The following is a 13013-nucleotide window of genomic DNA, read 5'->3' as shown; positions in this document are numbered from 1 at the left end:
AGCAGAACCTGTTCATCCAACAGATTTCATTCGTGGAATGTTTTCAACATTAATATCCTATGATTTAAAAAAGCAAATTTACCTGTTTGAAATTATTGTGGAGACATTGTGTATTTTCTCCCATAGAAATAGACCTTTGGAATGTTTATTCTGCAGTGTTCTGCAGGGGCTGAGGTGGAGACCTGAGCAGTCTGATGTTGATTATAAAAACAAACACGTGTTCACACTTTGTTGGTAGAAATTACAGTATTGAAAAGCATTTTTGATATTGACCCTTAAACAATTTAATGCAATACAATCTTAAAAGCCGTTTCTTCACATAATAATTTTTGTTATGTTTAAAGGTATAAACCAATCCGTCGGCGAGTGATCTGGCTAATTGGACAATGGATTTCTGTGAAATTCAAGTCTGACTTGAGACCAATGCTGTATGAAGCAATTTGTAATTTGCTTCAAGACCAAGACTTAGTGGTACGTATAGATCAATCTCTTTGACAAATACTCCGTACTGTATTTATTTTTCATGTAACTGGCCTTTCACTTCTACCTTGCAAATAGTATGTGCTTTTTTTCATGCTCTTTTGTTAGGAAGGTCTCTCAAGCTTTAGTTCTGTATAGGCTTACCTGACAGTAAGTCCCATTAATCTCACTTCTGAGTACACGCATAGACCGAGCTGTTTGTGAAGTTTTATTGTCTTTGATCATCTCTATGCCCCTGAAAGCTGTGGAAAAGTTAACTATAGTCTTGTATGGAAACTTTTCTAGACCGCTGAAGTCCTTACAGAGGACTAGTCGAATTTGTGAGAATGATCCGCCGTAGTATATATTTGCAGAACATGTATGCATTAGATCATGGCTCATGCTGTATATTGGAGAAATTTTCCTATTTTGCCAGCAGGCCAATATCTACCATCTGAGGGATCAGTCCATTGAGTCACATTTGTAGAGCTGCTTTAAATGTCCAGACCAGATCCAGAAGGCAGGGCTTGAGTTGCAATGATCAGTCATTTCCAATCCCCATCAAGTGAGAGTCTTGGATAGGCAAGAACAACCTGGATGAAAGCCTGGTTGCTGTCTAGTGCAGTATATCTGCTTGTTTGAGGGGTGGCCACTGGGTTTGATATCTTGTACGGTTCTGTCAGTTGATTTCATTTGTCTACTGGTGTTTTTGCAGTGCACATTTAGTAGAATGGGTGGAGTGATTGCTGATCGTCTTTAGGTGATTGAGAGGGAGATATTGGAGTGATTGGATGGATGGTGGGATATTGTGTAATGGTGAATGTCTATGAGGTGTGGGAGAAAAATAGGATGAGTAGTGGTACTGAAGGATTTGTGTTTCTGTAGTACAGTGGTACCTCCGGTTAAGTACTTAATTCGTTCTGGAGGTCTGTTCTTAACCTGAAACTGTTCTTAACCTGAAGCACCACTTTAGCTAATGGGGCCTCCCGCTGCCGCTGTGCTGCCGGAGCACAATTTCTGTTCTCATCCTGAAGCAAAGTTCTTAACCTGAAGCACTATTTCTGGGTTAGTGGAGTCTGTAACCTGAAGCGTATGTAACCTGAAGCGTATGTAATCTGAGGTACCACTGTAGTCAGATGAATACAGGAGGGCCTGGCGTGCTCTGGTCCATGGGGTCATGAAGACTCGGACACGACTAAACTACTAAACAACAAGTAGTCAGATTGGTTCAGCGTCTATCTACACCAGATCTGGCTGTTAGTAAGTGGTGCTGCATATTGTGGGCCAGGATGTGCCAGCTGAAGTGGGAAGGGACACCTGACTCTTTAGATATTTTCAAGAAGTACTGCTACATTTTGGGGGAATTTTTATTGTTTTATTTGTTGCTGTAGTTTTCCAGTTCAGTCGATTGTTATATCTATATCTATTGTGTATGTTATATGTGTAAACTGCTTAAAGATTGTATTGGTGTTAAATGGTTTATCAATATATGAAACATAAATAAATGTGGGACAAAGAGTTGCCTTCTGATTCTGCAGCTCGGTAAAGAAAATATTTTTGTTCTTCTCATGGTTGAATTGCATAGGGTGAGAAATAGTGCACCATCAATAGACCTGCCAGTACCCAATGTCCATCTCTCATACAATAAGCACTTAAATATCAAACTATAAATAAAAAAGACAATATAATAAATTTCCAGTATTTGAAAACACAAGTACATCACATTTGATATATGGATTGGGGCCTCAAATTACCGGACTGAGTTGATAAGTTTTACAAGAATAACCACACTGTTCACTTTCATGCAAAAAAAGCTGATTAATGAGCCTTTGATAGTTGACTACATCTACATAGTTTTGCTCTGATCATAAACTTCAGTTTCTTTATATTTTGATTGTGTAATATTTGACTCACCCTTCTGTCATTGAATATATATTTGCTCTGTATATCTTTATCTTGAACAAAGTATATCCATCTCAAAATCAGTTCAGATTGTGTTCCATTATGAAATTAAAGATATAAAGTTTGGCTATAATGCCGTTTACAGCAGCTGAATTGATAGTTCTGACTGGCAGCTTGTTCAAATAGTGGGAAGAATAGCCTTGTAGAAGGATAAAATTTTAATAAGAAAGATAAGGCATACAGTAAGGCATATCAGTCTGAAGCAAAGTCATATTGCACTGAAAAATTTCCACCCCAGACTTGTTACACAATATTAATTTTCTCTTTCTTCTCAACCAGAATATCTTCAGTACCAAACAAAATAACCAACAACCTTCAAATACACTTCCCCCTGTGTCCTCAAGTTTGACAATTGAGTACCATTTTGAATTGTCAAATCTGAAACAAGGTTGTTTGCTCATCACATCAATACACTCATTTTGGATACATTAAAAATGAGGAATTTGGGAATAGAGTGAAAATAAGGTGGTGAAAAACACTTGGTGAAATGTTTAAGGAGGAAATGGTCTCTCAAGTTCTTAAATATAAGACTCTCAAATAAGACTCTCTGAATTTGTTATTCTGTGTCTATGTCGTGGGGCAGGGATCAACCAATAGAAATGAAACATATAGTTTGTTGGACTGTGTATCAACTTTGTGAATATTTTGTGAAAATATTTTATAAACAAATCTAACTGACCAACATGATTTGTTCTTGTTTAATTATTTTCTTTCAGGTCCGTATTGAGACAGCTACAACTCTGAAACTAAATATCCTTTTCCTTATTTAAAGTATTCCATTGTTAACTGAATCACTGAAATTGCTTTGGTTTAATGTTGCTCGTTTCAAAATATTAACTGCACAAATATTTCCTTAACTGCATTTTACCTGTGGATGACTTCGAGTTTAGGACTGATCAGTTTCTACCAGTAAGTGCATGTGACCCCCTCCCTGTGCCCCAGTCATGTACTAAATTCAAAAGCAAGTAAAACCACTTAATTGAAAGGCAATTGCTTACTTTGGTGTGGTTAGGATTCAGTAGTGTTTCTTAAGGAGTGAAAATTGAAATTCCATTAGAACATTGCATGAAGAAGTAGGGGAAGAAATTGGGAGTTGTATCAAATGTTGTATGTGCAAAATTTTACTTGCACAGCACAGCCTTCCCTTCATCTCTTTCTGAACACCCTCCCCCCAAATCTGCTTCAGAGAGTCTTCCAATCCTCTGGAGCAGATTTAGAAGGGGTGCTGGGGAAAGGAGGAGCAAAGTTGTCTCTTGTGCAAGTAGAATGGCACCATTGGACACATCCCTGGATAATAGAAATCATTTGTAGAATCTCTAAAATACGCTCCTGTTCTGTATATGAGTACCATCTTGCAGACCACACTGACATTGCATGGTGGGATTACTATAATGTATTCTTAGCAAGGTAGTTATTTGGGGTGTTTGTAAGTCTTAAGCCCTTTCCTGAAATGCTGGACCTACATTTTGCTGCTTTAAAACAGGAAACCATTTTGTAGTGTGGCATAGCTGCTGGTGTTGTGCCGTTAGTGAAGTCTAGAGTAATTCATTGGGCAAATTGAATAGACTGAGAAGAAGGGGCCTATGGAATCGGATGAACAGGGAATGTACAATGTGAGGGAAGAAATGGCAGAGAGAAAGTAAGATGTTGAGGAAAGGAAAGACTGAGAAAAGAGATGAGGCCTGGGGACAATATGGTGTAAGTAGTGGTGGATAAGTCAGGATTTGTAGCTTTGGATGTTCTGGGAGTTTGGTCTATGGGAACAGACAAGATGGATTTAATGTGGCACAGGCCAGTATTTCCCATGTTAAACTGACACTACCCAGATATTTTGTGGCTGGTCCCTAGAGTAATTGAATTAACGGTTAAGAACTGTATCAGTGTCCTTACTAACTCAGACCCATGTTGTCTTTCTTTTGCAGTATCTGGAATCTGTGTTTACCCTGCTCTTTCAGCTTCTTCAAGAAGTTAGAGAATGTGACACAAAGATGCAAGTTCTTCATGTTCTGTCTTGTGTAATTGAAAGAGTCAACATGCAAGTAAGTTGACACCTCAGAGTGTGGAAAAACTGTTGCACATCTAAATTCATAGGAACACAAGACTTTGAAACCATTAAATATTGGCCTATTTCTGCGTTTGCAGTTCCAACGCTATCCCAACCCCCCTTTATGCATTTGAACTGTTTGAACCAAATCCCTTTAGACATGTTGAGGGAGTGAGGGAACCTTGATAGTGTCCAGCCACTCAAAGTTCTGTAACAAACCCGTCAGACATTGGAATGTTTTCTCAGGCATTCTATGTGTGTCCCGATTCTGAACAAGCAAGTCGAAGTTGTTATCTTTAGTAAATTATCACTTAATTTACATGGGTTGTGAACACATTGATGTTGATTTCCATACAGTTGTAGCACTCCTTATTGGGGGGTGGGGGTGGCGATGACGACCCAAAGCAGCTATCAGTAACTGGGGGAAAAGAAAGTAAAATTCTAATTCATTTGTCCCTATGAAACCTTTTTTCCCCCTGAGGCTGTTCCTAGAAAATCTTACATGGAGGGTTGTAATCTATGAGAACTTAAGAGCTAACTATTAAAATTGTACCACTTTATTTTAATCACAGATAAGACCCTACGTAGGATGCTTGGTTCAGTATTTACCTCTCCTTTGGAAACAAAGTGAAGAACACAATATGCTGAGGTGTGCTATCCTTACTACCCTAATACATCTTGTCCAGGTAAAATATCTGATTTTTTTTCTTCTTTCTCCTCTCTAATCATTAGCTTGTGTTGTAGCCTGTTAAAACTTTAGACAGAACAAGTGGGAACCCACATCAAAACGTTGCAGCGTACCTTGAACCCCTAAGAAGTCTGCATTCCTCCAATGCTAATCCTGCTTCCAAAATATTTATTATAAGCTTTTAGGGCCTTGAGCAGGCTGGCTTTCTCTCTCTCTATTTCTCTCCCCCACTGCCCCTGCTTTCAGTTGCCCAACGTTTCACAGCTCAACTGCCTTCATCCATAAGTTTATACAAGATAATACTCTGGAATAGCTGCTACTCCTCTCCGTACTAATTATTTTCTTGGGTTAGTATTGGCAGTCAGCACAAAACCAACACAGAATGAGTTGAAAGACCCGTTCTTTAAACACGCTGGCAACACTTGCACAAGGTTGTGTCCTTTTACTGTCAATTAATGTATCTGGAGTTTAGTTTGGACAGAGCTTGCATAGAGTCAATAATATACTTTAACTATTAAGGTTATTACCAGGATTTGATGTGGGTCATTTCTCAGGACTTAGCCTTGGAATCTGTTTTCTGCACCGGTTATGAGTCCCTGGGATGTGTAACGCATCATAAGGAGAAGTGTATCTGTAGAATTTTTACCTGAGTAGCAGTAGCCTGTCCACAAATGCAGGATTAAAATTTAGGGCTGTTTAGTGTAGATTGGCAGCTCTTGTCGTATAAATCAAGCTCTTAGTGACTTGTAAGTGAAAGCCTGTTTTAGCTTAATTCTTTCTAATCTTCATTGGTGAGTATTGTGAGGAAGTGTTCTTGGAGAGAGAAAAAACATGCCAGCCATATTGTGATAATTTTTTGTTCTTTAAGAGTCCATTTTCCTAGCAATGAGCCCTCCTGCCCATTCTTTCTCTCCAGTCTTCTGAACTGGAACAAGAGGGCATCGGAGCGTTTACTGGTACATGTTTTGCTCCCGTTGCTTCCTGGGAGTTTGATGTAGAACCATAGTGTGGAGTCAGGAGAGTGCCATTTCAACAAAAGAAAGTTGTTCAAGCTGAGAAAGCTGCCCCTTTTCATATCTAGTCTGTGAACCAGAGAATACAGTATTGTATCTAATCCTGTTTCTCTGAGGTTCGTATCCCACTCAGCCAAGCCTTATCCAAAAAACAGACTGTTCTAATTACTTCAAAGTAGAGTCACTTGCCGGCTTTTTATAGCAGCTAGTTACTTATATCGTTCTTTTCCTGAAAGCCTTTTCAAAAATTTCAATAATCTGCTATCGCTCCTGTTTGTAGCAGCAAGTACTCAGGTGTTCTGATCAATGTGTTGTTATGTCTTCAGGGCTTAGGAACAGATAGCAAGAATCTTTATCCATTCCTGCTCCCGGTTATTCAGCTAAGCACTGATGTTTCCCAGCCCCCTCATGTGTATCTTCTAGAAGACGGACTAGAATTGTGGTAAGCGTTTTGTGCCACTCCCTTCAGAAAACCAGAGCAATTTTATATTTGAATTTGGGTAAGGAATGTGACCGGGGTATGTTGAAGGATCAGAATGCGTGGGGAAAGGGTGGTGAGCCTCTGGCCCAGGGGCCTCCTTATCTGGCCCTCAGGATTCTTTCCAGGTCACACCATTGCTCCACAGGTCCTGCCCACCACTCACTCTGCCCTGTGTCATTCAGTGCTTCAGTCTAGCTGGAATAATCTGTGACAATCCTTGTGAGGGTTGCGTGTGTGGCTTTTTCCTGGTTTTATATTCTGATTTTATCCTGTGAACCACCTTGAGGCCTGTGGGTATATAAATTCTAACAACAACAACAATAATGATGTAGCCTGCCCTGTGAAAATAAGAGTCACATTCATTGTGCCACCCATTTATTGTTTTGTCCAGGCCCACCATGGGCACGTGCCCCCAGACAGAAAAGTGGCCCTCAGACTAGAAAAGATTCCCTACTCCTGATGTAGGGTATTATATTACCGTATATACTTGAATATAAGCCGACTTTTTCACCATATTTTTTATGCTGAAAAAGCCTGCCTCGGCTTATGCTTGAGTGAGGCGGGCGGCGGCGGAGGGACAAGCGGCAAGAAAGGAGCCCTTTCTCGCTGCTCGTCCCTCCGCCGCTGCCCTCCTCTCACAAGGGCAGGCACAGGAGCCGTGGCTGGGAGAGGCGCTGTGCTGTGCCTCTCCCAACCGGGCTTCTATGCCTGCTCTTGCGAGCGACGGAGGCGGAGGGATGAGCGGCTGCTCCTTCCTCTTCCTCTTCCTCCGCCTTTGCTGCTGTCGGTGGCGGAGGAGGAGGAACAAGCAGCCTGAAAGCAGTCCTTTTGGACTGCTTGTTCTTCCTCCTCCGCTGCTGCCACCACCAGGTTTGTGGTGTGGTGAACCTTCTTCTACTCAAGTCAATAAGTTTTCCCAGTTTTTTGTCCTAAAATTAGGTGCCTCGGCTTATATTCGGGTTGGCTTATACTCAAGCATATACAGTAGTAAATCACTGGGGCAGCTACATTTTTTTTAAAAGGGAAAAAAAACTCCAGCATCTTTTAACCCCCTTTCCTGCATTCTGATCCAACAGTTCCTTTCCGGTTTTACTGCTGAATTGAATGTATTATTATTGTTTTATTATTATGTCTTATGCTCCACCATTATACTTTTGAATGGTGAGCATTTTATACATGGTTTTAAATAAATAAATGTATTTGTAGTCTAGATATCCAAGCTGCTTTTAAATATTAATTTTAAATAATATGTGTAAGTGACAGATTTGGAAACAGCTGACCTTGAGAGTTGACCAGAGTGGAAAGCTTCACTTTTAATAGTTAGCATTGACTCTAGGAGCTACAATATCATCACATGATGACGACCTTCGTTTGTAGTTTGACTGATAAAGGAGTTTAAAAACATAATAATTTTCATTGAGTTCTAGGGTATACAGACATAGAAAAGCTACAGTACCTGTTGCAGGTCTTTCTTCTTTCAGAATACAAACCATAAAATAAGATCTAAAGAAACATATTAATGGAAACAAAGATAAATGAGTTTTTTTTATTTTTCCTCCCTTCCCTAGGCTGGTAACATTAGAGAATAGCCCTTGCCTTACCCCAGAGCTGCTGCGAATTTTTCAGAACATGTCTGCTCTTCTTGGTGAGTTATCAATATTTAAATCTAATATGAACTGCATGGATACCATTTACATTCGTAACTTATCTAGCAATATTTCATGTGCCATGTTATTTACTATCTGTACTTGTTCATGTAAGCAGATGAACAAGTACATCTCTTCCAAGGGAGAGCCTAGTGATAAGATCTAACAATTTTAAAAAACAAACCCTGATCCTCTCTCGACTTGCCATCTGATCTCTCTCCGCCTGAATCATATCTTGTACACAATTTGCCATCTGTATATTTAATACAGTTAAGAAGCTGAAATTCCACTGGGATTTACCCAGTTTAAGTGTGCATATCATTGTAGAGTCCTTATTTGTATCTACTATATTTATAGTGATGTGTTGACTGTGTCCTATTTTTTTTTAACACTCACTATTTTGTAGTATTTTCATTAACCAAGTAAAACCTTTACGGTTCATGTTTTGGAGAACCTTTTAATAAAAGTAGGTATTTCTTAGCTCTTTTGAAAATGTATACCATTACACAGTTCTGTGACACTCCAAGCCTTTCTTCTTTGCTGTTTCCTGTCCCTGTCTCTGCACATATAACTGAAAGTGTTTTCTTTCTAGAGGCCCCTGCATATCAGTCTGGAGGGCATACTTAGAGGCTTTGCCTCAGCTTGGAACCTCTTTTTCCCAGAAGTCTGCCAAAGCTCAGACTTAAGTATTCTTTATGGGGGGCACCATAATCTTTTCAGTTCTCTAAAGGTCTTAGTCCAGGCTTAGGCAAACTCCAGCCCTCCAGATGTTTGGGACTACAACTCCCATTATCCCTAGCTATCAGGACCAGTGGTCAAGGATGATGCGAATTGTAGTCCCAAACATCTGGAGGGCCGGAGTTTGCCTATGCCTGTCTTAGTCCAACCCTGGGTGCATTTTATTTTTTGATCGGTTTTGAATTTGGCTCTCAAATTTCCACTACAGTGGTACCTCGGGTTAAGTACCTAATTCGTTCCGGAGGTCCGTTCTTTTTTTTTATTATTTAATATTTTTAATTAAGGTTTTAACATAAAAAAGAAAACCACAACAAAAGAATACAAAAATACAACGTTCCAGAGGTCCGTTCTTAACCTGAAACTGTTCTTAACCTGAAGCACCACTTTAGCTAATGGGGCCTCCTGTTGCTGTCGCGCCACCGGAGCCCAATTTCTGTTCTTATCCTGAAGCAAATTTCTTAACCTGAAGCACTATTTCTGGATTAGCAGAGCCTGTAACCTGAAGCGTATGTAACCTGAAGCGTATGTAACCCAAGGTACCACTGTATTAACAAATTGCCAGAATAATGATGACATGTAAAAAAAAAAAATCTCTAACATTGTTAGCACTTGTTTTCATAGAGTAACTGTGGCTGCAACTTTAGACCAACTTCTGTTTTGATGTGAGGATTTCTCCCTTTTCTTGCTGTTTTTTGCACTTGGACAGCCACTGATCTAGGGGGTTCTCCCTCTGGGCAAGAGGGCAAAAGAAGGTGCAAATTACCTTTAGAGGTGATTGATTTACAGCTTCATCTGCTGCGTTTCCTCCAGGGCAGCACATTTCACAGCAGCATGTGATGCAGTGTAATGTGGGTCAAGGGAAGACAGGAGTTGTGAGATTTTATCAGACATTTCCCCCATACTTTGAAGCTAGTCTTTTCATACACAAGTGCTTGAAACATATTTTTTTTTAATTTAAACTAGGGGAAGAGTTGAAAAGTGCCCATTAAACCTCCGCTGCTCCCTTTATCTCTGATGCACAGAGATAATGTGTGCTGATGCTTCTGTAGCTAAAACAACAACAGTCTTGTACAAGAGGGAGGCACAGGCAGGCTCCAGAAAACCCCAGGTTTTAGAGAAGTACCTTAGGGAGGAAAGGATCGAGCATGCTCAGTTATCCTGCAGTGCTTCCTGGCTGTCGGGAAGGGGGAAAACAGATGGCCAGAATGGAATGGAGTGTCGTGGAGGAGGACGTGGCTGGCTGAATAGAAAAGGGAATAGAATCGCTCCACACTGCAGCATTTCACACCAGATCCCCACTTCAGAAAATAACAACAACAACAACAACAACAACAACAACAAATTATTATTATTATTTATTTATTTATTTATTTATACATACATACATACATACATACCCCGCCCATCTGGCTGGGTTTCCCCAGCCACTCTGGGCAGCTTCCAACAAAGATTAAAAATGCATTAAAACATCCGTCATTAAAAACTTCCCTAAACAGGGCTGCCTTCAAATGTCTTCTAAATGTCAGATAGTTGTTTACCTCTTTGACATCTGATGGGAAGGCGTTCCACAGGGTGGGCACCACTACCGAGAAGACCCTCTAGATGGGCACTCATAGTCATGACAATAACTCATCGAAATGTCGTCACCATAATCTATCATAGTGACAGTTTGAGTTGACAGTACAACCTTAAATAGATCCATGTAGGTAATATGGCCTTCAGCCTGAAAATAGACAGGAAGCATAGTTCAGTAGTAGAGCAATATACATGGATAAAATCCCAGGTTCCGTCCTTGGCATCTCCAGGTCAGGCGGCAGGTGATAGAAAAGGCTGCTCTAAGACCCTAGAGAGCTGCTGCTGACCAGAGGAGATGGTCCTGGGATAGATGGGCAAAATGTCCGATCTTGCATAAAACAATTTGCTAGTCCTCTAAATTACTTCTAGAATTATCTTTGGCTGCATTGCAAAGTCCTTCTGCAGCATAACTTTTTAGAAAGCTTTTAGTGCCATCCGGTTGGGTTGGTCTAGGAAAAGAGCTCTGATTTCAGCAAGCGTTCTGTTTTCCAGAGATCCAAATGAGATGTTCACAATTAGGTCTGCGCATTAACTCAGTTATCCAAACCTACTTGGCCTGCTTTGTATAAGCAAGTTAATTGGGTCACTTGGATCAGTAGTTTGGAAAACCACCAGCGAGTAGCTGAGTTCAGCAATTCAGTCTGGCACAATGTGGTTCTTTCACTAGAATTAATAGTTTGCTGCTGCTGCTCACCAGCAAACTCTCCCTCAAGAGCAGTTGTACAGTTTTATGTGTGCTTTCCAGCGGTAGCTGATGAAAGGAGGAGAATGCTCTTTGCACATTGCAGTTACAAACCAGACTTGAGAAAGTAGCAGTTATCATGAGATACTTTTCACATGAACATTAACAAGAAAGTTTTTTTATTCATCCTGCTGAGCTGTGGCTGTAATTGTAATGTAACAGCCTTTCTGTTACATTAGTCCAAGGTACCAATTAAATTGTAAGTGAGATTTATGCACTTATTTCTAGGGCACCAATACCTCATTTTTAACAATATATATATGTTTAGGTTTCTGATTAATTGACTTTAGAGCTTGTCACTTGGATGCTCGGAGTATGAGTGGAGAACCTTAGGTCTATAATTTTTCATGTGAACATAAATATGCATGGGTGATGGTAGAATACATTATAAGAAAAAAAATACAGATAAATACAGTGTGTGATAATATTTGTTAAGGTGGTTTAGGCTGTGGCAAAGATCCTAACATGATGTGATGTTTATTTTTTGTAGAACTAAGTTCGGAAAACCTCAGAACCTGCTTTAAGATCATCAATGGCTATCTCTTTCTATCTCCATCTGAATTTCTTCAGGTATGTATAAAGTAGGATTCATTGTTACATATTCTCTGAAACTCTCTAAGCAGTTTTGCTTTATTTATGGTAGCTCACTGTGCCGGCCAACTTTGCTTTTAGGCAGAGTGAGCACCTCAAAACTGTCTAGGACTATATTCAGAAATAACATAAAAGTCAAACCATAGTTTGGAATTATATCTAAACCTATACTGACTCACAAAGCAGGGTTTGTAGGAAGCTTCCAAAGCAGGATATCAAAACATGGTTTGAAGCTGGTGTGCTTTGTATGGTTTGTTGTTTTTGAGAGAGTGAATTTATGAAGTGCTCAGCAGATGGAAAATCATACAAGTAGCACTAAACCATGGTTTGCCTGATCTACACCTGGAAGATCAGCATCAGTTTTAATACATTGCCCACTGCAATTGCTTTATTTTGAGCTCTGCCAAATTGATTCCGGTGAATTTGTGGTGATTGGAATCAGACGAAAAGAAAAATATTTTGGAATAGTTGAATTAAATCACACCAGACAAATGATGAAAATGTGTGGATGTAGCAGTAACTGAAATATAATAATAAAATTAATGTACAGATGGAGCATAGGTGAGTTAGTCATGGATAACTTAAGTCCATATACTCTGAGTGTGATTTAGTATTTTTAACTTTCTGCTGTTTCACAAAATTCATATACTGCCAGATTGTAACGAAACATCTAAGCAGTTTACAAGAAGTATTAAAATTATCACTAAACCAGGTAAACAGTTAAAAACAATTAAAATCAGCAGTAAGCTAAAAAGATTAAGACACACCAACATTTATGCATCTCTAGATAGACCTGCCTAAACAGAAATGTTTTAAGCAGGCGCTGAAAAGAATACAGCTTAGTAGGATGCCCACCTGTATGATAAAAGCATCTGTGTACTATTTGCACAGCCAATTAAGTATTTTATTATTTTGTTGATTAGAATGGATGATTTGCTTGAAAACAGAATCTTTGTTCCTGAGTGCCTTTGTTCCTTCTGTTAATTACTGCCGCTAATAATTCCTCATATTTATAGTTCTGGCGCTAACTTTATCAACAGTAGGGTGCCCCATAAAGCTTTCGTTTTAATTTGG

The 13013-nt window shown here is 39.6% G+C and overlaps 1 protein-coding gene across 5 annotated transcripts in view; it reads left to right on the top strand.

Moving 5' to 3' along the window:
- IPO11 (importin 11) overlaps nucleotides 1–13013 on the top strand; it is a 70297-nt gene that overhangs the window by 27734 nt on the left and 29550 nt on the right. For all 5 annotated transcript variants that reach the window (XM_083403828.1, XM_083403827.1, XM_083403829.1 and 2 more), the window contains exons 16-23: nucleotides 345–471; nucleotides 3138–3171; nucleotides 3290–3330; nucleotides 4344–4460; nucleotides 5038–5151; nucleotides 6493–6608; nucleotides 8216–8292; nucleotides 11839–11918. In XM_083403828.1, the coding sequence (XP_083259954.1) occupies nucleotides 345–471; nucleotides 3138–3171; nucleotides 3290–3330; nucleotides 4344–4460; nucleotides 5038–5151; nucleotides 6493–6608; nucleotides 8216–8292; nucleotides 11839–11918 (706 nt within the window). The remainder of the gene's footprint in view (nucleotides 1–344; nucleotides 472–3137; nucleotides 3172–3289; nucleotides 3331–4343; nucleotides 4461–5037; nucleotides 5152–6492; nucleotides 6609–8215; nucleotides 8293–11838; nucleotides 11919–13013) is intronic.

Source organism: Podarcis tiliguerta (genome assembly GCF_965153285.1).
Source record: "Podarcis tiliguerta genome assembly, chromosome: 11".
NCBI lineage: Eukaryota > Metazoa > Chordata > Lepidosauria > Squamata > Lacertidae > Podarcis > Podarcis tiliguerta.
The sequence above is the reverse complement of the archived record's forward strand: the minus strand, read 5'-3'. Positions and strand labels throughout refer to the sequence as shown.